The sequence below is a fragment of the Rhopilema esculentum genome, chromosome 18 (genome assembly GCF_057945365.1).
Source record: "Rhopilema esculentum isolate cy_ngs chromosome 18, ASM5794536v1, whole genome shotgun sequence".
NCBI classification, from domain to species: domain Eukaryota; kingdom Metazoa; phylum Cnidaria; class Scyphozoa; order Rhizostomeae; family Rhizostomatidae; genus Rhopilema; species Rhopilema esculentum.
In genome coordinates this window covers 7,175,101-7,200,354 of record NC_142832.1, presented here as the reverse complement: position 1 = coordinate 7,200,354, position 25,254 = coordinate 7,175,101, and the positions used below count along the sequence as shown (strand labels likewise).

General features: G+C 36.5%; 1 protein-coding gene across 1 annotated transcript in view; it reads left to right on the top strand.

The window, feature by feature from the left end:
• Window positions 1-906: 906 nt before the first annotated feature.
• The window catches only part of LOC135680937 (dynamin-binding protein), a 30,276-nt gene continuing 5,928 nt past the window's right edge, over window positions 907-25,254 (top strand). Inside the window, exons 1-15 of the mRNA XM_065195191.2 lie at window positions 907-1,041; window positions 3,718-5,757; window positions 6,384-6,447; window positions 6,533-6,612; window positions 7,014-7,055; window positions 7,998-8,097; window positions 17,580-17,662; window positions 18,502-18,640; window positions 20,712-20,887; window positions 21,283-21,403; window positions 21,876-21,967; window positions 22,259-22,314; window positions 23,047-23,140; window positions 23,881-23,986; window positions 24,351-24,475. Coding sequence (XP_065051263.2) covers window positions 3,727-5,757; window positions 6,384-6,447; window positions 6,533-6,612; window positions 7,014-7,055; window positions 7,998-8,097; window positions 17,580-17,662; window positions 18,502-18,640; window positions 20,712-20,887; window positions 21,283-21,403; window positions 21,876-21,967; window positions 22,259-22,314; window positions 23,047-23,140; window positions 23,881-23,986; window positions 24,351-24,475 — 3,309 coding nt within the window. The 5' untranslated portion in view covers window positions 907-1,041; window positions 3,718-3,726. The remainder of the gene's footprint in view (window positions 1,042-3,717; window positions 5,758-6,383; window positions 6,448-6,532; window positions 6,613-7,013; window positions 7,056-7,997; window positions 8,098-17,579; window positions 17,663-18,501; window positions 18,641-20,711; window positions 20,888-21,282; window positions 21,404-21,875; window positions 21,968-22,258; window positions 22,315-23,046; window positions 23,141-23,880; window positions 23,987-24,350; window positions 24,476-25,254) is intronic.

The window sequence follows — 25,254 nt, the reverse complement described above, 5'->3', positions numbered from 1 at the left end:
ATATCCTTGCTTGGGAATTTCTCACCATTTCGGGCTTAGTGATGTGTTTCAAATAGTATATAACAAGATGCGCCTCTAGTTAGCGACGAATTCAATTGTGACTCACATTGGGCGGAAATTATAGAGAGAACGCAAACAGTCATCGGGCACCGGACTAGTGGCTAATCAAGGTGGATTGAATTCGCCTTTTGATCTAACTTATAGGGTTTGCTTCTCGATGAAGATTGACTTATAAGACAAATCTTTCTTTTTATTTTGATCTCTGATATTATCTACGTAATTATACATGGAAGATGGTTCAGGAGAGAAAATAGGTGGATACAAGTGAGCAGAGGGGAAATTGAAAAACTACAGATCTGATAATTTGACCCTAGTTTTCAACTGAAAAGTATATAGTGGCTATTTTGAATGTTACAATTGATTAGCTAAGATAGCAGGAGTTGATCAAGTAAATTTCGAAAGATGCCCAACTGATAAAGGAAATCATGAGCATTGGCTCATGTATTGTTCAAGATGCGACAATTGGTTGGTTCAGCAAAACAAAATGCTTATCAACAACAATGTATTATGAAACAAAATTATGTATGTCCAAAATTTCGTTTGGTAGGATTGGGTAATAGGTCTCTTTGCAGGATAGTGAGGACAAATTTTTTTCAGCGACGGATCACATAGTTATTGGTTTTCGATTATATTTGTGCTCCAGTGTCAATTTATGTCAAGTGCTTCTCTTTTTTCTTGCATCCACAGTTCTTGGGCAACATCAGGCTTTACAAGAGGAAAATCTATTGGGGTTCCACTGAGAACACCATGGTGCGATCAAAACTTTCATTTTTAAAGAGGCTTCACCCCTCACTCTGGTTGTGATTTTTCCTTTCCTTGTAGTCCTTGTTGTTATGTGTTCTTGGAAGCGAGGATGCAATTCAACTCAATCATCCCTTCCGCAAAAGGCCAGTCGTGGTTGTTGGTTGTTGTGGAATGCGTATAATGTTGTTTTGATGGTCTGAGGTGGTTGCGAAACTTTGCTGGAAACTGCTTCCAAAGGTACGTAACTACCTTTCATCAAACTATATGAAAATAAATCATTAATTTGTTTTTGAGATTTGCAATGTTTGGGGAGTCTTTAAAGGGAAAGTAAAGAAATAACACTGCTTGAATTGGAAATCGTATACCTCAGCCACTCGTACAAATCATGTGCATAATAGTAGCTCATTGTTCCCTAGGTGACCTCTGTACGGGAATAACGCTTTTTATTGCGTCTTTATCGTTTGTTTTGATTTCTACATGGAGAATCCTTCGTTGAATTTAACGATCGCACGGGAAACATTTACTTTTAATGTTTGGATATTTGCCAAAAGAAAATTTCTAACCACTTTGGCAACGTAACAAAACTTTGATTATTTTTAGTTCAATGGCTTCCGTTTTAATAGGTTTCTACTTAGTTCAATATAACTCTTTCATTCGCGTTATTGCTTGTCTTTTATGATTTCAGGAAACTTGATAGCCTCCTGGGGTTGCTTAGTTTTTCAAAGGAAAGACATTCGATTCATTTAAAAAATTTCATTTACAGTGTGCATTTAAAAAATTATTTTAACGAAAACTGGCCTTTGCCTATAAATTTCCAATACCGTTTTTCAAGATAATAATGAATGTATATAATGAATAAACCATTTAAAAATTACCACATATAATAAATAAACTGCTACTTCCAAAAATATTAATCATTTAATTTTACTAGACAATAATGAAAGCAACACATCACCCAAAAATAAGGAAATTGCTAAATTTGAACATTAGCATCAAGTTGCACCACTTTTTAGGCAAGTTTCTGCCTGCAAGGTTTTAGTACAATAGGGTTTTAGTGTACTTGTTACAAGGTGCAGTGCCTGAACAATTCAGGCTGTTATAGTGTAGTAGGATTATATGTCACTAATAAACAAACATGCTCATTATGCTAACCTTGCTTTCATTTGTATATAACACTTAGTCTTTTGTTTAGTAATTCAGTCAGTGATTCATAACTTCAACACGAGTTGCTCACTATCTGCATTTGCTCTTAAACCAATTCATAGCCTACTCAAAGTGACAAAGGATTTTGTGGAAATCTAATCCTTGTTACAATAGAGGGGGCGGGTGATGGGGTTGGTGGTCTAGTGGCTACACTTTAAGGAAAATTTTTAAGGCCATTCCCAGTGGATTGGCAGATATTGTTCTTTTTAATATAATGCTTGGCAACACCCAAAAGTTGCTTCATATAATTAATCAATTACCATAAAAAAAGCTGGTGCATTTTAATGCTTTCACAAAGTTATGACAGGGAGCTGTTACTGGATGCTCTGGAAGGAATGAAGACTGGTTTTATAAAAGTAAACCTGTAGGGAAATCTCTCTTTGCCTTCAAATATTTGTGAAAAATCTGCATTTCAAAACTAATTATAATCACAAGTTGAATAGGTGTATTTTTAGTACCAAGTGTGTATGTCACGACAACCTAATTTAAGCAAGAAAACATTTCCAGCTGCACAACCCTTTAATCATTATCATGGTTATTCTGTGCCCTTCTTTTCTTTCTCTTCATCTGAAAATATGTCATTCCTAGTTTTGTAGTAATCTCAACTTTATCAATATCCATGATGATATTTGTGAATACCAGGACAATGTCTATGAAGCTTTTTTTGAAATTGAAAGTGTCCTTCTTGCAAGATTCACAGAATCCGATTGGCAGCCTATCCTGAGGTTCTTCCTTCTTAAGCTGCTCTTACATGGTCAGATTTTCTCTAATTTGATTATGTTGAATCTAGTTTTGCTTCAGATTTGTCAAATCAAATGCCCCTTTTACACAATAAGATTTTGCAAATAAATAGCAATCAAACACCTCAATTTTGTATACAAAATGAAGAAGCAGGGTGCTTCAGCTGCCATAGTTATAGTACTGGCCTTTTAAAGAAGACAAAATAAAAGGTGAAACCGCACAAAATGATGAAATAATGGCTGAAAAACGGTCCTATTTTGGAACATACTTTGCACTTTTGAACGAGTTGCACTTCACCAAAAGAAAGACTACATGAACTACATGAGAATTCAGCAATGAATAATGCTGTATCTTTATTTTTTGCTGAACTTTAGCTCAGCTAATTCCATGCTTTCTTTACAATGATTGTAAACAGACTGAAACAATACAGAACATGGCAATTTTTGTAATGCAGCAGTGTGGATAAGCTAAAATGTCAATCATTCACTTGTAATTTGTCAAATGGAATTGAACATTCGATTCTTGAAAAATTTAATTCAACTCAACATTCGATTTCTCCTTTTACACGATCAGATTCTGTCAAATTTTATAATCGCATTTGACAAAATCTGACCGTGTAAGAGTGGCTTTACACATTATTTCTCTTGCATGCTTTCTCAAAATGTTGAACATCAACAGCTTTGTTCAAATCTTTTCCACTCATTGTTGACTAGCCTACAAGATACATAGCGTCATTCCCTTAAAAATGTTCTTGCAACTCCTTTGAATTAAAATTCCCTTATTTCTACTCCATGTAATGATTTTCTAGTATTTTCTGCTTAGGCAAAAGGAATGCTAATACAGTATATTACTCAGATCAAAGTTACTTGATGACATATTTATCTCAATATTATCTTTTTAACTGGCTTTTATACATGAAATTTTTCATTGCATTTATACAATAAATGAAATTTTGAATTTTCCTTGTAGTTTGAGCAAATGGAGGGATGTATTGTCCAAGCTACATATGACTTTCAGAAAGAAGACCCCTCAGACCTTGGGTTTGTTACTGGTGATATTATCAAGGTTACTAAGCAAGTCAATGATGAGTGGTGCTTTGGACTGACTTGTGATGATGCAGGTCAGTTTCCATCTGCTTTTGTGAAGGTTGCTCTTAAAGATGCACCAGACCAAATATTCATTGCTGTTGCTGACTTTAAAGGGCAAGAAGAAGGTGACATTGAATGTAAAAATGGTGATATTATTGGATTGAATGAAGATGTAGATGAGAATTGGATTGTTGGTTCATCAAAAACATCTCATGGGCTATGTCCAAAGTCTTTTTTAAAAGAATTGTTTTTTAGTAATAAAGGAAATAATGAAGTGATAAATGTAAATACTCTTGGAGATGTTGATAAAAGGGATGAAAAAATTTGTCCATATGGAGAATCTATTGATGAGTTCTGTGCTCAAACCAGTGACGAACTATCATTCCCAAAGGGTGCAAAAGTAGAACTGATTAAAGAAATTGATTCCTTTTGGACAGAGGGTATCTACAATGGCACCAAAGGGAAGTTTCCTTCAATGTTTGTGAAGCCTGTTGTTCCATTACCACAAGAGCTTCTATTCACTGAAAACAAGACTGCAGCACCAGACAAAATTGCTGAGAGGGAGCCAAAAGCCAAAGCTTTATTTTTCTATGTAGGTTCAAATGCAGATGAGCTTAGTTTTGACAAAGGTGAAACTATCACTTTGCTTAGAAGAATTGATGACCAATGGTACAAGGGTCAAATTGGTAAATCAGTTGGTCTGTTTCCAGCAAATCACGTTGAGATCCTTGTTGATTTGCCATATGAAAGTACAAAGAAGAACCCCGAGAATAATACCATATCGAATGGAAATAGATTAGATACACAGAACAAGGAACATCCAATAATTGGTGGAAAGTTAAAAGAAAACTGCGAAAACAAAGATGCTTTCAAGCCGAAGCCATTCTCCATAAAACCAAAGCCTTCTATAAAGCCAAAAATTAATTTACAAAAACCAGTGGAATCAAATTCTAGCAACAAGCCAAAACCAACGGTTTTAACATCATTGAAGCAACAGAAGCAGCAACAACAACTATCTTCTGAGGAAGATAAATCTGTCAGTGAACAGAGTAATAAAACAAAAATATCAGTTCCAGCCAGTACCAAACAAAATGACAGCGCAAAACAATTAGAAGCTCCTATTATAATAAAAGCCAAAAGGGGTAAACAGCCCGCACCCCCTGGAAGGCCCCCAACTGTAAATTTATTAAATGGACAAGGTCAAGTGGGCAAAAAACAAAACAGTGATTTAAAACCTAGACCAAAGGTTGCTGCAAAGCCAAAGTCGGGTAGACCGCCGCTTAAGGCTCCTGCGCTGGAAACTGACATGCCGTTGTTTCAAACGAGCAAGCAAATCAAACGACCTGATATAAGCCAACAATCGTCCGCCCCCACAGTGTCGCCTAATGTGATGCTGCTTGAGCAAGAACTGAGTTCACTTACAATTGATGAAAATGCTAATAAGAAACCTGCTTTGAGCAGTCTTGATTGTGATGCCAGTAAGCAAGAAGATAGATGCGTGAACAAGGTGGAAACAAAGCAAGAACAGAAAAGGGCGAAACGACCCGCGCCAGGTCGACCGAGCAAAGAGCCATCAAAGACTGCAAAATCTGCTAATAAACTCGCAGACAGTTGTAGCCCTATTCAGTCTCCAAAGCTTGATATGAAGATCTCTCGAAATAGCAGCCCTTCTGCACTAACCAAGACTGTGCAAGAAAACGTGACACAAACAACTCGCTATTCAAAGAGAGGAAAGGCTTTACCTCCTCAACTTCCAAAGCCGTTAGCCCCCCAGCCGCCTAAGAAGCCGCCTGTTTCCCCACGTTTTCCAAAATATGATGCTTTAGAAGTGAAAACCGAAAATCAACCTTCGTTCCAAACATACATAAACCCAGGAGGAAATCTGACGTTTAACGGTGCAGAGTCAAGCAATGGAATTCAGGTAAACTTTAGAAAATTTGCTTGTACTTTAAATATTTGCCACGATTAGTGCATACATACCTCGCTATTTTAAGCATGAAATGTAAAAGGATGTTTAATCTTTTTGAACAACGAAAGTACGAAAATAAAAATGGGATTCGTGTAGAATAGAAGGGTTGATGTTTAGACTGACTGTACGAGTAAGTGTTGTCGGCTTTGTGCCAGATTACCCTTATAATATACCTATTGCTGCCCCGTGGCCCCCCGTGGCTACGTAAAGCAGAGATCCACAATATATTATCCATGGGAATGGAGGGGTCCCGAACAAAGTCACATTTTTATACTGTGAAATTTACTGTGAAGGTGAATTTGCGAAACTTTACATGGTCTCTTATGCAATCGTTATGCAGCTATTACAGTCATGTGGAAGTGTGACTACCTTAGCGTAATATCAAGGAATATAATTTTAAGCAGCATGTGTACATGATATCAGTGTCATATTTGTGCGGTATTTTAAACTAGCAGATGCTTCATCAATGAATGGTTAGATGTCAATGGTGGAAGTATATGCTCTGCTATCTGTTGCTTACATTTTTAGGCTGTTCATACTTGACATTTGTTTTGAAACAAGCATTCGATTTCTTCCAGGAAAGGAAAGGAAATGAACCCAAAGCATCAACATTCTATGTCGACTTTCTCGATTTGGACTCAGGTAAAATTATGTGACATATTTTTATGTGACGCAAAGTTGTTTTATTGCAAATTTTTTACTCACGATCGGCTATTTTGTTTTGTAGTTGATGGGGAAGATCAAAATGCAAACACAGAAATTGAGATTGTTGAAGAGAGAATTGTTCAGATCCAAGGTCGGATTAGAGTAAGGGCATAACTTTTAACGAATATTCCACATTTCAGAATTTCCTATAACTTTGAATCCATCTTCAATGCATCTCTTTGAAAATACATGCTGTTTCAACAACCTTTTGATAACCTGTGCAAAATTGATCACGTTTTATCGAGTGTTGGAGATATGTCCTATATTTGTATCAATTGTCTACATAACCTGTCATTATTCGAAACTAGAATCAACCAAATTCGATCTTGCCTCCCTTCCTTTTAATCTCTTCCTTTTTTTCCCTTGCTGTGGCTTTTTCAAAGACTCGCAGGCCTTTCCCAAACATAACCGGCTAACAGTCAACTTTTCAAGTATTCATTGCCTGAAAATATGCTCTTTGACAATAAATGAATTGAGTTAATGGAGTTTTGTTTCAATTTAAGTCGGAATCAAGTATGTTATCTGGAATCGAGACATTGTTGGCGGTAAGTGAAATTGCTAGACACATTTCCAAGTTTTTTCAAATTTGTTCAAAATGTTTTCTTTCCATTTTTCAAAAATGTGAAAATATAAGCCGTTATCATTTCTTTGCTGTTTTTTTTTCTAATGTGAGGCAGAAGCTCCTGTCCTGGAACCCAATTATGAAAAATAGACAATGTAGGCCAGTTGGTTTATATTAAGTGTAAAAAAAACATGATCAAAAAACGTATTAATTTTTTCTTAATTTGTTCCAGAATGCTTTACGAAATGTTACTACTTATAATTCCTTTATAATTTACTGAATTATCGTATTTTCGAAGAGTCATCTTTTGATACTTCTATCGTTATAAAAAGCGATAATTTAGTTTCTTTACTGTATCCATTCACCACTCTTTCTATCAACTAATTCGCCCAAAACTAATGTTGTACCTCGGTACATTACATCTTTGATTTATTTTTTACAAAAAAGCCTCTTGTAATTCAGACAATGACGTAACAGAGGTATCTGTGGCCCTATAGAAAGACCTGAGCCCGGGCCCCTATTTATAGACTGCAAGAAAGTCCCATCCAAAAGTGTAAAATTGTTAATTGTTATTTATATAGTAGAGTTATTTGCTTAGTAAAATATCTTTTTAAAATAAGATTAAGTTTAAGTCATGGATATAAAAGTAATTTGGCCCCCCCCCCTTTTTTGATTGTGGGCACATAGTCATCAAACTAAGGTGCCCTAAACTGCCTCACCCCACTTATTGCAGCGTTTCATTACAACACCAAAAGCAGGATAATGACTTTAACAGCACCCTACCCTATTTTGGGTATCAATCTACCTTTTGCTCTTTACCCGGCAACATATACTCAAAGTAATTATGAAATATTTTCCGCTATGTTTTTACATTTTCATATTATTTGAGAATTTTATATTATATTTTTCCGATTCACTTTTTCAGTCCTCGGAAGATGAAGACAAGAGAAACGAGTTGCGTTTTCGACACCGAAGTTTGTCGACAAGCTTAATTGACCTGAACGAGGAGCTGTTTGCTTATCAAGGTACATATTTTTCAAACTTTTTCTGTTGTTTAGAGATATTCCTTATAAATGCAAGGCTTTTTCTGGGTTAGAGCCTAAAAAGATTCCAAAGAATATGCGCGATGATTTGGACATGCTCCACTTTAGGATGGCTCAGTGGCTTGGTTCGCGAACTACAGATCCAAAGGTCTGGTGTTTAAGTCTCTGTAATGATTAAACTTTCACTCAGATAAGGAAATTTTCCAGCTCTCTGTAGTTCCAGGCCTAGGGATCACGGGATATGGTCACATCGAATGCCCGATAAGCATAGCTTCTCAGTGTCCTAAAACTACCTTCGAAAGCTGGGTAGCAACAGATACAAGAACAGCATCTTTCACGGCCATTCTTTGACGTTCTTTGACGGTTCTCACCATTCTTTGACGGTTCCCTAACTGTCTACATATATGTCAGGTCTCATCCATAGATATTCTTTAAATATATACGTATTTTTACATTCCTCATAATCAACTGTCGATCTATAGTCCGTTCGTCATAACCTATGTTTAGTAACCTTTTTGCTATCAGTCCGGTTGACTTCGTTTAAATCCATTATCTTCGCCATTCTGTGAACAGTCATCCCCTGATATATTTGATTGTATGACTCAATGGCTCAAAAGATCTTGTTGTTTCAGCCCTCGTTAATTTGCCTTTAGGCTTTGCAGCAGTAAAAAGATATTTTTAAAGGCATAGGGATTAGACTGGGCTAGCAAAAGCAATGCACAGAAACTCTGATAGACGCGAGTAGTAAAACACTTTATAGAAATCTCTTACACTGCTCGTGGAAATCTTTTTGTTCTTCTTTAAAATCCTGAGAAATCCTTTTGTTCTTACCAAAAATTTCCTGCGCTATTTGCCAAAGTGAATTGCCCCTCGGACGGATGGATACACCGATAGTTGAACATTCCTGCACCCTTCCTTATCTGATGATGCAAATTGTCTCTCTACACACGACCCATCTCATATTTCATCTTCAAAAACAATTGGAAATTCATTATTATAGGCTATTTAATTTCCTCTTTCCTTAATAATCTCTTTTAGCAGGGTCCAATCACGTTAACCATTTCTTACTTCCTTATAACACAGAGACTCTTATTACAAGCGTTATTGTTATTACATCTCCAGACACCTAGTCCTATCTTCAGACTAAATTGATATTGAAAGAGCACCTGCACGTGCTTCCTGACCGCAATTAGCTTCAATAAGTGTGCGTACGGCTGGGCACAGTTCGATTGAGATTGTTTTCTATAATGAAAGCGATTTCGATAGCGTATTTGCTGCAAAATCGATCTAATGACTTCCTACTCTCTCTCAGTAGGTGAATTGCTTTTCAGAAGGCTCATTTTTCGTGTCACAATTGTACTGCGGGGCCAACGCAGCTCGAATGATTTTGAGGGCATGGCCCCAAGCCCCAACATATTTGCTGTCTATTTTCTGTTCTTCTATAATGTGTAATAAAGACGTGCCCCAAAAAGGTCCAAAAGTTTTAGAAAAGAACCGTGCACCCTGCAGCAACATCTTAAGAGACCTCATTTCTAAAGTACGTTCAAGTTCTTTGATTATGTCAGCATAGTAACTACTGTTAGTTCATAAGTTCAAATTTTAACCGCAGATTCGAGAAAACTGTGAAAAATGATACAACTTTCACTGACATTGCTGCATTCATCGGAGATCCTACTATTAATTAGCCTCGACTGCTGTTATGTTTTTGAGGTTATAGTTTCTGTATCGATTTATTGTTATATTGGACACAGAAAACAGGGGTGGAGTAATCTTAACGCTAAGGAGACATTTGCTGTCCATTGCCTATTCCGATGAAGTTTCATTTCATTAGAACGTCTCCTTTGCATGTCTTGGATATCCGCTAATAAATATCATACCTCCAGCCCTTCTGTCTTTGGTCTGTGATTGTAATTGGTCGAAATAAACCCAAACGAGGTAATATTTCTAGAAGAGAATAGCAGGGCAAGGTTAAACAAGCAGATACCAAGGGAACACTGATGCTTTAGATGAAAATAAATTTCGACTTGAAAGCAGATTGTTTAATAATCCCTGATATTGCAAGTATCGTACTGTTTCTGTACCAACGAAATTCATTTGCATTTTTGCTCTCAATGCAAGATTATTTAATGCTAGTTTTTACAAAAGTTAACGAACACTGATTAAGATTAACATAAAGCAATTTCAAGGATTATTAATTACACTCTTTTTTTATAAGAACCAATAAATTTCAGTTCAGGCTGACTGTTCTTAATTTTTTCGAATATCTGAGGCTGGATTGTTCTTAATTTGTTCTTAAATTAAGAGGGTTTAAGCAGTGCTATTTCTAGCTTTTTCGCTCTAAGGAGGTGTTCAGGCCTCATTTGCCAACAAAGTGAGTGAGACAGCCTTAATTTGCTGACAAATTTGAATATTCACCGAAAAAGCACCCACATATCGCTAAAAATCCTCGATTTTGAGAAAAAACGTTGTTCAAAGTTGCATTTTGCAGAAGCTCAGCCTCAGCTTGTTCTTAATTTGTTCTTAACTTTTGACCAGTCTTGAGGCTCGTGCTCTTATAAAATTGTTCCTTATAAAAAAAAGAGTGTACTGCAAAAGAGCATGTGCACTTGTTTTTGAGGAACCATGTTTTAATGAATTGCTTGAATTTTGTAGTTTTTTGGGCTGTCTTTATCAATTCTTAAAGTGAATTCCAGATTTTAGGCCCTAGAAAACTTAATGGTCTGATACCATTGTTGGTAGTTCTGACTTTTGGAGTGTCAAGAGAATTTTTGGATTTGAAGGTTGTGACCTGTTGTTTGCAAACGAGGGGATTGAACAAAAAGATGTTCCTTGAAAACGAAGACATTGTTTATTGAGTGTCTAAACTTGCTTTTAATAAAATCCAAAGTATATGCTAAAATTACCTGAGATTCAGTGGCCTTTAATGACCCTGATTCTCACGTGAATCGGCCAAAAGGAAACACAATGAAGTACGACAAAAACCTTAATCCTTTTTTCACTTCCGTGTGGTAGGGTCACTACCTGATTCTACGTACACCTTGTGAGCCTGGACATAAACAGTTTGGCTGAAAAGCACAGCATAGCCTGTAAAGTTACTGAATATTCAAAATCGTATTGAATAAAAAAATTAAATGCAAGCTCTTCAAGTGTTGTTGGTACGTTGCTGACGTAAGCACCGTAGAAACAAATATGACAAAAGCAGGTGACTCACTTTATCTGTATTGCAAATTTGTCATTGTTTGTCATTCATGTCGTAGAATATTGACAACTTTTACGATGCTTGAATCAAGATTGTTCATGCTTTCAAATAAATGATAATGGAAACTGGTCATAGTTATGTTTTGTGGCCGTGAAAGATGAAATAAGATTCACTACCTTCCGTGATAACATGGATGGGCAAAGATTGAGCTCAGAGAGGAAAATGTAATGGGGGCGGGGGTGTAATGACTTGGTGATTTCGTATTGCGTAGTGTGTAAGCTACTCAACAAAAGGGCCATCATTACCGGAGGGAAGGAGGCTTGAAGTGGAGGCTGGAATTTTCTCGCTGTGCTAGATTGTTTTAGTAACAGAATGCTGATTGAGAAATATATATGATTCGTATTTTTTAATACCCCTCCCAACTCAAATTACTAATGGATCTCTAAAACAGAAGTGCAGTTTTCTTTGTTTGACTCTTTCCTGTAACTTTTCCAAAAGCGCGAAGTTGGCGTATTTAGGGTGTCGTGTTTATCAATTTTCTGTTTTGACAGTAGGTTGGAGAGTATTTAAGGATGGGGGTATGGGGTAAAGTAATCGCCTTCTATGCTTAAGTCTACCAACAACTATGGGCTTGGGACAAACAACCGAGGCACGACCCTTGATTTTTCATTTTTTTCATTTTATAATATTTATACAGGTTAAAGGTTCATACATATGTTTTTCAACCTGACCTGTTTAAAAGAATAAAATAAGAGCTAATAACTATGTTAAAATACTAGTAACAAAAGAAATTTACCAATCAAACCTAATTTACAATATCTAATAATACTAAGGCTATAAAAAGTGAACGTAAAGATGAAATAAAAGTTGTCCCCGACTATAGTTGTTCTTTGAAGGTTTTCAGGGAGGGGGCCAATTTGGTAGCCCTTTCTAGATTATTCCACAGTTTTGGACCGCGATAAGAAAAAGCCTTTTGGCCATTTATTGTTCTTAGCAGCGGTATCTTAAGATCAGTTTCTGATGAACGCAGAAACTGTTCTCTATCATCCGAACATTTTTCGAATAATTTTCTCAAATAGTCTGGTGCAAGCATATTTAGAGATTTGTAAGTTAGCGTGGCTGTCTCCTTTCTTACAAGATTTCTGATGGTTAACCAGCCAAGATTCTGAATTATCGGAGCAGCAGATGCATCGTATGGGCTGCTAGTTACAATTCTGGCAGCTCTATTTTGGATTTTTTGCAACACGTCAAGCTTTGATTCATTACAGCAGCCCCAAACGGAACAACAGTAGCTCAAATGGGGCTCAACAATTCCTCTATACATTTTGTTGAGGATGTCAGATGGAAGATATTTCTTAGAATACTTAATAAGTCCAAGGGCTCGATTAGCCTTGGTCTTGATAGTATCGATATGCTTGTCCCAGTTGAGCTTACTGTCTATCTGAACACCTAAGTATCTTGTGTTGGTGATCATTTCAATGTTCTGATCACCTATGGAAAAAGAAAAAGATGGTGGAGCATCAGGCTGGCTTTCGATCTTACGGATGTTTGGACCAGAGCCTATAACAAGTGACTGCGTTTTCACTACGTTCAAGGAAAGTTTATTTGCATGCAACCAATCCTGTAGTTTCAAAAGATCTAAGTTTAGGTCATTTTGAAGGTCACCAATACTTTTTGAAGAGAGGGAAATGGCCGTGTCATCAGCATACATGCTGACATGAGATTTTTGCAAGGAAAAAGGCAAATCATTGATGTAAATCAGGAACAAGAGTGGACCAAGACAAGAGCCTTGGGGAACTCCACAATTTATTCCCCTCACATCAGAGGAGGTGCCATCCACCCTGCAGAATTGTTTACGATTTTCCAAATATGATGTGAACCAGTCATGTTCCAGGCCGGTCACTCCGTACATATTCATTTTTTCCAGTAGGATTTTATGATCGACCGTGTCGAAAGCCTTCTTCAAGTCAATAAAGACTAGACCAGTGTATTTTCCTTTATCTATATTCAGGTACCAATCATTGGTGCTAGCTAGAAGGGCTGTGGCTACCGAGTGTAAGAGTCAAAAACCCGACTGATGCTCATATAGTGATTTATTCGCATCCAGGTATCCATAAAACTGATTGAAAATTAATTTCTCAAATAGCCTAGATATGAAAGGAAGAACTGATATTGGTCTATAGTTCGATCTGTCATCCTTTGCGCCACTCTTGAAGATGGGTGCAATACGCGCTATTTTCCAGTCCTCCGGAAATTTTCCTGCAAACAATGATTTATTGAAGAGATCACACAAGGACCCACCAACAACTGGCAAAGCAATCTTCAAATAAAAGCTCGCAATGCCATCGTGACCTGAACCATGCGATGTCTTCATCTTATTCAAGGTTGATGATAATTTATCTGCCATGATGGCCGAAAAAGAAAAACTTAATGGAGGAGTTTCAAACGGGTATTCACCAGACAAGAGTGGATTGGCTTTCTTTGGAATTTTCTCACTAAGTTTATTCCCAATGCTGCAGAAGTACTCATTCATTGAAGATGCAATTGCTTTGTTACCCCTAATTGTTTGCCCGTCTACAGTAAGGTTAGGCACAACTGTAGTGTTCGACTTTTTGTTAATGACTTGGTTGATGGTTTTCCAAGTTTTCTTGGGGTCACCTTGAAACTGCGTGATTTTTTCAGAGAAATACTCGCGTTTGAGTTGAGTATTCATGTTATTTAACCTGTTACGAATTTGCCTGTAGGATTCCATCAACAATTTTGAGTTGGTTTTTACAGCTCGAGTTTTTAACTTATCTCTGGTTTTAGCCAATTTGAAATAATCAGCATTCAGCCAAGGCGTATAGCTATCAGACACGCGTCTTCTTAATGACGTCAATGCAAAATTTAATTGAAGTAATATACGGATATGACAGGAAAATTCAGGTTCTTTTGTATCATGGTATCTTCTTGTCCAACGCATAGCTTTTTAAGCCTATAACCCGTTTTCCTTCTCCGAGATAAGATTCCCCGACACCTAGCGTTCCAAGCCCCCTCTTGCATTTTAAATCCCGCGTTTCTGTCTCAGTATGATGACGTCATACGGGTCGCAAACGGTGCTGTTGTGCTTCAGCCTGGATAAGAGAAATCTAGTCAGATACCCAAAATGAGTTTATGTACGCTTTGCTATAACCTACTCCTTATTATAACATGCTGTCTAGTGTGCGTCTTCCCTGATGGTGATTCAGACCTCGTTTACACTGTGCCGGATAAATTTTATCCGCATCAAATTAGTTCAGATAGGCGTCCCGTTTACACTAGTCCCACGCTATCCGCACGAATTTGAGAGCGGCTATCTGAACAAAATTAGTTCACCTAGGAAAGTGGATTAAATTAGTTCGGATAGTTATGTGGTACAGTGTAAACGCTTTTATCCGGATAAATTTTATCCACATCGTATCTTGCTCGAAAGCTATTGGCTATTTCATTCAATTTAGTTTTCACTGTCTCCCAATCAAGACCTTTCGCCAATCTGGCTGCCTTGTTGTCGATAAATACTCGTGTTATAGTGCAGTATCTTGCCAGTCCACGTAAAATTGGCATCCTTATCAGCTTTCCCTACTTTCATTGCTAGTTCAGTGTCATTTTGTTTCAAAAACAAACTATTAAAACAAACTAGGCCTAATGTTTATTGACAATATCTTTGGAATTGGTCTAAAAGAGAAGCAGATGATTCTGAAAAAAAGATAAAGTCTTTTTACGTTGGTGGGAATTTTGTTCTTATTTTGTTCCCAGAAAAGACTTCATTTTGGGCGTTCTCCGGCACAGTATAAACGGGAGGGCAAAATGGACAAAATTTGTGCGGCACAGTGTAAACGCAAATCAATTGGAACAACCTTTATGCGGATAAATTTTACCCGGCAAAGTGTAAACGGGGTCTCAAAACCGATGTTTATTACATGATGGCCCAGTTTCAAGCCTATTACGTCATTGTTTGTGAAGAAGAAAACCACGGAAGCTTGTTTGTGATTGTTTCAATTTCGGCTTGTTGCCAAACTTTTCAGCCCTTCTGGCCACATAATGCTTATGGCAGAAATGAACACTGCTATTTTCTAATTTATCTCGTCGTGTTTTTCTTCTTGAAACTAGGTAGAAGCATTGTATAGACTAGTTTCGCAAAAATTTGACAAAAGTACTAACTAGAAATTCTCGATCTGGTTTTATTCTCAACTGTAAGCTATTGAAAGTTTCAAAGGCATTTTGAAGTAATAAAGGCTGGTTTTCATAAAACCTATTTCGACACATTTCATCGCAATTCAGGGTTCACGATTTTCACGTTATATTAAAACCGGAAAACGTATTGCATCTCAGTTTATCATAATTCAGCGTATTTTGTCGGGAGAAACAAACTTTTTTTATATCTTCCGATGAATTACGTTGATTTACGTTCTATAAGGATTATTAACGATAAGCAGTTTTTATAAAATTTGGTCTGTTTTTATATAACGGAAATAATATTAATTGATCGTAGACTCTGAATTGCGATGAAATACGACGAAATACGTTACATGAAAACCAGCCTTAGCGCAAAATAACTTGTATATTTTTTAGCTGAAATTGTTTATGTATATTCAATTATATTATGAAAAATCGGGGATTTAATGTGTATGCCTGAGCATAATGAGCAAGCAGCCTTTGCTTTTGTGTCACCATAGATCTTGTCAAAACGACCCGTGATAAAAAATATTTTAGCAATTCAATTGAAAATATGAGAAAATATTAGAAAATCAAGAAAATTATTTGCATTAATGGACACTGTTAAAAAGAGATTATTGAGGAACAAGGAAATTAAGACCCCGTTTACACTGTCCCGTGCAAGTTTGGAACCGTGACAAAACTGTCGCGGTTCGCCCTTCCGTTTACACTAGCACTGTGGAACCGTGACGATTTTGCTCTGCTATCCGGAACAGTTTGGACCCTGCTTTGAAAGCGAACGAATTTTGTACCGTCACGGTTCCGTTTTTGAACGGGACAGTGTAAACACCTATCCGAGACGATTTTGTCACGGATTCACAAAGAGGTCTTTTGTATGGCTGTTTCAAGTAATCGAGGCTTTGATTGTGGCGTACCTACGTTGTCAAATTCTGAAGAAAAGGAAATTCTGAAGAAAAGACGACCACAGAAAAGGCTTGTAGTGTTTCCCAGTCCAAGCCTTGATTAGACTTTGCAGTTTTGTAGTCTAAAATAACACTGAAAATTAAAGCCACCTTGTCGTTCGTCCCAGTAAAGTTTTTATCGGCCTTCCATTCCATTTTAACTCTCAATAAAAATTCGATTGTTGACTTCGGCGGCAAAATAAAAGCCTTGGTTGACTAAATACAACGATTTTCTGCCAGTAAATTTTGAAGCCATTACACTGTACCGGTACAGTGTAAACGGAACGGCTAAACGAAACAATTTGGAACCGCGACAGTGTAAACACTTGCGAACCGAAACGGTACAAAATTGTCCCGGGACAGTGTAAACGGGGTCTAAATGACCTGACTATAACAATGAATTACCAATTGTTTTTGAAGGATTGAATAAGAGATGCATTGTGTGTAAAGAGACAATTTCCATCATCAGATAAAAAGTCTGATAAACGTTCTATATGTTTTACGCTTCTCCCTTCTCACTAAAGTTGTTAATTTTAGTCAAAAAATTTCCAACGCCATTTTTTCTCTCTTTTTGCGAAAAAAAGAAACTTTTGTTTTCAAAGACATTGCAAGAAATGAATATATTTTTTTGTTTGAGCTCAATTTATACATTTCGCTTGTATAATATTTTGTGTTGGTAAAACGTTTCTGCTACCTCTGAATATTTTCTGGGAACCAATTTACCAGGTCCAGGTTTTTCTTTTGACAGCTCTGTTAGCAATTTCTGTCTTTTGAAGAAATGCCTTCGACATTTCTTTAAGAAAACTCTAAAATCATTTTATTAAATTCCTCTTTGGTTCATGAATGTCTTGTTATATTTTCTTTGTTATTGGTATCGTATTTCTGTCACTATTTCTATTTATATCGCTATTGTCAATTTTTTGTTGATTGATAGTCTTGTATATCGTTTTCAAATCACATATCACTTACTTCATTTCTATAAGCAAGTATTGTTCATTTTCTGATCATGATTATTTTCATTTTCTATTTATTTCACGGATACTGTATACTGATTTGAAAATAATTACCAGACAACCACTCGACATATTTTGGAAGTGGATATCGTCAAATATTTATTTATTCTTTCTTAGATGAAAAGTCTTATCTCCTTGCCTCTTCTGGCGACTCTACCGCCATTAAAAACAGGATTGACGAGCTTGCGCAGCAAATAGCGGTAGGTTGTTCTTCATAATACTGCTTATTGTGAATCTTATGGTTCAAAGACTGTTACTTGGAGATCATTAAGTTAAAAGAGAAAGGAATAGTAGACATGTGGCCTGCAACGTAGTGCACAAGTAGCGACTTGTTTGTAGCATAATATCCGTCCCCTTGGAGGATGAATTCCTTAAATACCCGGGAACAAGCAAAATTTAGGCCATTGCCAAGATGACAGAGAGAATGAATTTAAAATTATATTTCAATTCAAGAGTTTAGGTGCGAAGATGGCCAAGTGGTTTGCCTTTGTAGATCCCATGGTCTGTGGTTCGATTCCTTGATATGACCAAACTTTCACTTAGAGAGTAGGGGGGGGGGGGGGGGGTATGGGACTAGCTATCTGTAATACCAGGAATAGAAATAAAAAGGTGGTCCTATCTAGAGGAAGGACTAGGACACCGTTTGATAAACATTGCTTTTCAGTGTCCTTCGGAAGACTACCTTCGGAAGCAAGGTAGTAACCAATGCAAAGACAATGCAAGAGTGTTGTATACGAAAGGGTGTATGCAAAATGCTTTGCTCCTTCATACTTTTCAGTTATCATTTTAATGCCATTAGAGGCAACATTTTTTGATGCGGTGTGTTGCTGATGTTAACGTCCTTTCTTGCGAAATACTATTGCTGGATTTCAAAGATCCTCCTATACGTCTGCTATTTGCTGCAAGACCCACCCCTTGCCTTTTAGTTTACTGCAAATGACCTTAAGAAAAGGCCTCTGGTCTAGCGTACTTATAGAAATAGTTAAGATTATATGTGGACAGTGTTTTTGGTAATCCTATGCGTTCTTTTGGTTTTCAGTCATACAAAGATAACTGTGCCAAACTGCACAGAATGAAAAATATCGCTAAAAACGATGAGCTTGCAGAGATCAAAGATGGCATCGAGTTCTGTGAAAACATGGTAGAGACATTATCGGAAGAGATGGCAGTACTCCAACGTAAGTGTAGATAGCGTCATTTCTTTCGGAAAATTTCCTTTGCAGGTATGCTTAAACTGATATAAGTGAGTAACTATATGGATAATGCTTTTCTAAATGACCTCCAGTAGCAGTTGTCATGTTGTGTCAATCATGGTGGGTCATTCACACTAAAACTGAGCTTTTACTTTTTGTATGGCCGTGTTTTTTTCTTGCAGTTGCCAGGCAAGAAAAGTTTTTTAAGTTAAAACTTGACTGATGTTGCTGTTGTTTTATGGCTGTTTTTGCTTACAGAAAATAGCTTCGAAACAAAACCTATTCTGTTTAATCCTGTTCTTCTCGTGTCCGGGCACATCTTGAGGCTGACAATATTACGTTGTTTTTTCGATTCATCGTTATTCTTATTATATCTATACTAATCAGTTGTCGAGACTTTTGCATGTTATTTTTAGATGAAGCCTAAGTAAAGGTGAATGCTACTTTTAATAGGTGACAAGATATTGCTATTATGCGTCTCGAAATTTGTCTATCCTGAAAAAATAAAAACCAATTCTCCAAATAAACACTCGCTCTAAATTATGAGAGTTTAGGAAATGCAGTTTATGAAAATTTGAAAAAGTTCACTGATGTTGACCCCTTTTCTTGCCTAGCTACAACTTAATTTTGGTACTTACTGGATACCTGGAAATGCTACCTTTTTGTGTATGATTCTTCAATATCCAATTAGTCTTTTATTGCTGAAAAGAAGAATAACAATTTGACCTTCATTAATCTCCAATTTGTTCATTAATTTGGGTTCTGAGATAATCTTCTAGCTGTTGTCTTGGGTTGAAATACTGGTTTGCTAATTTTTTAGAAGAATTTCATCGGTTTTTTTTTCTTTTCATCTGTTTTAGTATCTTTGAAATGTGTTCTATTTAATACTATAATAGTATTGTCTATCTTTAATTGCCGGAGTTTTGCTGGTTTTTTATTATTTTAATTTATAGCAAACCTTTTCAATCAAACATTCTGGGTAGTGGAACATTGCGAGTTTTCATATTTCAGTTTTAAACTCAAGGATGTTGCTTCGACGACTTATTTTCTCTGTCACAAACGTAAATGAATTTATTGCGTTGCACCAGCTGGAGATCAGACCACAAGTGTTGCTTTGTGTGTTTAATATCACCTTTGTATTTGTGAGACAGAATGAACGACACCAGCCATGGTTCATTTGAATTCAGAATTATTATCTTCACTCAGACTGGTTTACTATTAATCAGTTAATCACTAGAACGCAAAGCTTCGTCTAGAACATGGCTATTTGCAACCAAGTCATTCATTTTCAAGAAAATCCATTTGAATTTTATGAATCCGTAATTGGCATGGTACCGTCATTAAACTGTTCGACTTTTGACGTCAAAAGAGAAAAATTGAGGTGAAAGTGATTTGTATTTCACCAAATCATGGATTATCACATGCCTGACCATGAAAAGTGTCTGTTCGGTTACGTGCTGGTCCTATACATCGTGGAAACACCCAAGAAGGAACACTGGCTGATAATCAAATCACGCTGTCCCCTTCCTGTTTCCAGGCATGTGCGAAACATTTCAAGGTTGAAGCGGCACAAGTAGCAAGAGACACTGTCTCTCACGAAAATGGGCACTTTTCAATATGTTCTAAGGTGGGAAGATGCACGCAATAGAACAAGTTAGGGGCACGTGCCCTTGTTGCCCCCGGTTCTGATGTCCGTGCTCGAAACCCATGCTCTGATTCCCATTCTGTCTACGAAGTATCACAACAATGTTTCAGTTTGGAACAGAGCCGAAAGCAAGCGGTTCCAGTTGAACTGATGAGATGGAAGTCATTTTACCAATCCCCAATTAACCTATATAAGATTTGATCTTACCAGTCGGTTTTTCAAGAAACGCCTGGATTGAAAATTGTTAAAATAAATCGTTGTCCATCCTCCCTTGATTCGGTCATTTTCTACAGATTGATTTAACCCATTTTAACGTTCATATTCTCGCTGCACACAGTAGACTACATATTTCGTGTGTTTTTGTATGATGATTGAGTTAGGCCTAAAAGGTCGCAATTATTCGTTTTACAGAAAAGTTGGATAAAGATGAGCAAGAACGCTTGCGGGAAGATCCAGAAGAGGTCAGAAGAAAACTTCTTAGTCAGAGAGAAAAAGCCGTGGAAGAACTGATTAAGACTGAACAAGATTATTTGCGGGATATTGATGTGTGTACAACGAAAATTCTTCCAAGACTCGCAGGGTCAAAGGTGAGCTACAGCCTCTTTTTGATGCGCATTTGTTTTTTAAAGGATGTTTGTTATTTTCACATTTTTATATTAAAATGAAGTATATATGAACAAACGAGTAAAAAAGATAGGGGGAGAGTCTCTTTAACACATTTTAATCTTGGTAGCCTAATTTTCCTATGGTCTGAAAGGGAAAGGTGTTCAAATTAGGTAAGGTTCTTATAAGCATTGTCCATCTGTTTAGGTAGGTGTACTGTGAGCTGCATTGGGCTAGATGATAGAATGCAATGAGACCTACAGGCTATGGAATTAAACTCAAGTTTTTTGTTGGTCTGTTAGGGAGAGCTCTTTCTGTAACTCAAGGCATCCCTTCTATTTTGAAAACAAATTTTGAAGGTCTTTGATATTTTTTCTAGGCCATTGATAGCGGGAAACTTTTTGGTAATCTAGAAGAGATATGTGAAATTTCAAAGAAGCTGCTTGGTTCTTTGGAGAAGATGGAACATACGGACAACAATAGCCTTGGAAAACAACTAGGTAAACTATTTCATTTTGCCACAATGAGTCGTATATTTTTGCAGCTCAGGACTAGTTTTTCGACTACACTATTAACACAAAGCAAGAGCAAACTTTTTCATCACATTTGCATTTCATCAATTTTCATTTTCGTTTTTCATTTCGATAAGTTTTAGGAACCTACATTATGTGTTGTAAATCTTTCCTTAAAACCCCAACATTCCAACACCCCGCTGCTAAACACATTATGGGTTTACGGGGGTGCTAATCACAACAACCAGAGTTCTTCATTTTTACGTGTGTTCTTATTTATCTGCTAAGCATTTCATCTATTTCCTAGTATATCTTTGATCTATAAAAAGATCAGACAAGCGCTTTATTCTGCTTTTCCAAGTCTATCCCATGTTGCTACTCCTATTCCATAATTTGCTACTTGAAACCTTTTTCATCAAAAGTTGTTTTCCTGTTTACCGGTCATCCTTTGGTATTTTAGGCAAATGCTTCGTTGATGTGACATTTGATCTTAAGAAAGAATACTCCAGTTACTGCCGAAGCTACGACGAGTCTCAAGTATTGCTTGAAAAGGTAGGAAAACCTTTCACGCTTCAGACTGATTTTTACCCGTTACTCAAATGTCTCATGGTATTTTAGAATAGGTTTCTTTGTTTTACCACCAAATCTAATGCTTGAATATTGCTTTTAAATCAGCTATTTCGCTGTTTTGTTATTGCTGAAGAAGAATCTGCTTCTACACATTGCCGTATTAAAAACACGTCAATGCTAGAATAGTTTCGAATGTGGCGAATTTTGCCCTTGACCTTTGCCCGTTTGTTTTTCACCTTTAAGCTTAACCTACCACCTTACCCTTTTCACTAGTTGGAACAAGACAGCGAGATGAAAGATGAAATATTCAATGCCGTAACTGCATCAAGGTCAGTTTTAGTAGCACAAGGTCAACTTTCGTGACATCTTCTATGTAATCACCAGCAGCTACTCATATTCTCGATTTTTAGGGTTTCGCGTATTCTGCAAAATTATACTTTCAAAGAACCATTTCATCTTTCGTAAAATTTAATCTAGTTTAACCACGACATTCATTCAGTTAATTAAATTACAATAAATGAAGTAGATGGCAAAGAAAGTAACTTACGGTGAAAATTGAAAATATGTTGTCCATGTACTGATCTTCTATGGATTCATACAAAAATATAACCTGTTAGCTCAACAGGTGTCAACTCAAATTTTTAATGGTACAATGGTCACGGTAGCTGGATTAAAAGAGCTTTGATTTTGCTCGAGAAACAAGATTTCTTTATTCATTCAAAATTTGGAATCATAGAACAAATTAAAACGAATCTGAGATAAAGTAATTTTAAGAAACTATTACGGTTCAGGCATTTGACACCTTGTGTCTGTTTCTCAAGTTTGGTTCCATTTCTAGATTCTCTTGGTCATAATTCTCAAGTTTATTTTCTTTAGCTATTATTACTTCTATTACGCATCACCAATTTCAAGTAGATGTTTTGATCTCTGTACATGAAGTATTAATTAGTTGTAATAACTGGAATTTGGGCTTTATTTTGTCTTCACCTACTTATGAATTAGATACATTTTCGCACATCCTCGTCCTTAATCGTTATGTCGTTTACATCTTTTGCTCTTAGGGACGAAACTGGGCTGTGGGATCTATCTTCGTACCTCATAAAACCTGTTCAGAGAATTCTCAAGTATCCACTTATTCTGAAAGAAATCCACAAGGTCAGTTGTTATGATTGCACAAACAGACTTTTAGCCATGCTTTAAGCAATTGAGAGGATTATGGGGTATTAATTTTCCAAACTTAGAATTTTCAATCATTATTCTGACATTTCTACTCAGAAGAGTGTCAGACAAAAAGCTTAAAGTGCCTGTGACATGATTTTCGTACTTTTGGGTTTATATATCTATTCTTATGTAAAAAGGCCTGTTATTTTCATTTCTGAGGTTAGTTTTTACGTTTCGTGAGAAATGAAGGAGTTATTGGCGATATTCTACGCCAAAATTCGCCATCTTGGTTTTCAGAATGAGTGGACAGTGACGTCACGGGAGGGACCCGATCGCCTCCTCCTTCGAGTTTTTGTATCGTAGTCAATGAGGGAAATCTAACAGGTCCAAGATGAGCGATATTTCCAGAGAAAGAAGTGGCAGCGAGGATGAGATTTTTTAAGGTAGCGCTTACATTGTTACAATAACGAGTTCCTCCCATGACGTCACAAGAGAATGCCGAATGATGATAAAGCGACTTGGCTAGGCCGCACTTTTTTGCTTAATTTCAATATCAAAACATTTTATTTAAAGAAAAAGTTCAGATCTACTATAAGAGCAGTGCAACGCTTCAATTAAGAGGATAAAAAAATCATTTGCTTTTTCAAAACCATTATTACATTGAAGAGTTTCAAATCATTATAAGAACAAGAATAAGCCTTTTAAGCCATGAACAACTTTTCTTTATCTCGCAGTTTTCTCCAGAAGATGAAACCGACAGGGAGAGTATCCAAGAGGCTATTACCGCGCTTCTTGGTGTTGCAACGGCAATCAACGAATTCAAAAGACGGAAAGACTTAGGCATGTTACATCCTTTTTTTTAGTCTTTTTTAAAGTCATGATGTAATTTTTAAATAGCAACCGTTTTATATTTGTAACGCTTGCAACTTTAGCCTCCATTTTTTGTGTATATAGCAAGTTTCTGGTAAACGGAATAGGTGTCCAAATTTAGAGCATTAGAGTGAAAAGTATAAGCTTTTTTAATATTCAATTAGAAATTTAATATTCAAATTTTAAACATGGTTTTGATCATAGATTCTTTACTGAATATTTTTTATGATTTTTGCTTTAATAGCAACCTGATCACACCCAGAAAAAAATGTGTTCTTTATCGTGATTTAGATAAGCTTCCGTTAGGATTGAATGCCTTTCTTTCCCTCTTTAGTGCAAAAATATCAAAGAAATGAGGGAATTGGGAATAAAATACAGCGTCTGAATTGGCATTCAGTTCGAAAGAAATCATCGCGAATAAACCAGAAAATCACCCAGTTTACTGGGTTGGTTTCACAGGTGTGTACATGCAGGCGCATTGTGTATTTGTATATGTATCACGTATCTTTATGGTCAAAACTGGTCAAAGGTCCGGAAGCCCGTAACGAGCTGCCGCCCCACGTATATAGTTTATCATTATCAAGTTTGCAAGCACAATTTGAGCAGTAAAGAAAATTTTCTAAGCAGCACTGTGATTCATCGAATTTCAGTTTCCAATAGAAAGATCAGTCACGGGCTGCAAAACAAATGTAGCTTGTTGTAATATTTTCTTGAATTATCTTCGACAAAGAATTAACCAGATTAAACAAAGTTTTTACAGTTTTCAGTTGCAGTTTCATATTTTGAAAATTCCACTTTATAAAATTTATCAGTTACATTAATAGAATACTACATACAATACCTATTGAACACAAACTTAACACAGAGGAAATACAACAAAGCAAAGAATAGCTAATAGCATATATATTAAATTGTATGAAGGAGGTACTCTGTCAGTTGCTGGGCTAATCGAGGAAAGAGCACCCCCGTTGACAATGAGTTATCTCTAAACATATTTTTATTTGCCTTATGTGAAGACCATGGGTGGCTACAATTTACAACGAAAAGATATTCGCCACCTTTTTAGACCCACCTGAAGAAGCTTTTAGTTGGAGCAATTGAAAAAACACGTTTAGGCAACAATGTTTAGCTGCGTTGCATTGATGCATGTTCCTCGTGATATCTTTGATTTCAGAAATTCAAAAATGTAGTCACTGTATTGATGCAGGTATCAACAAAGTATTACTAGATATCTGTGC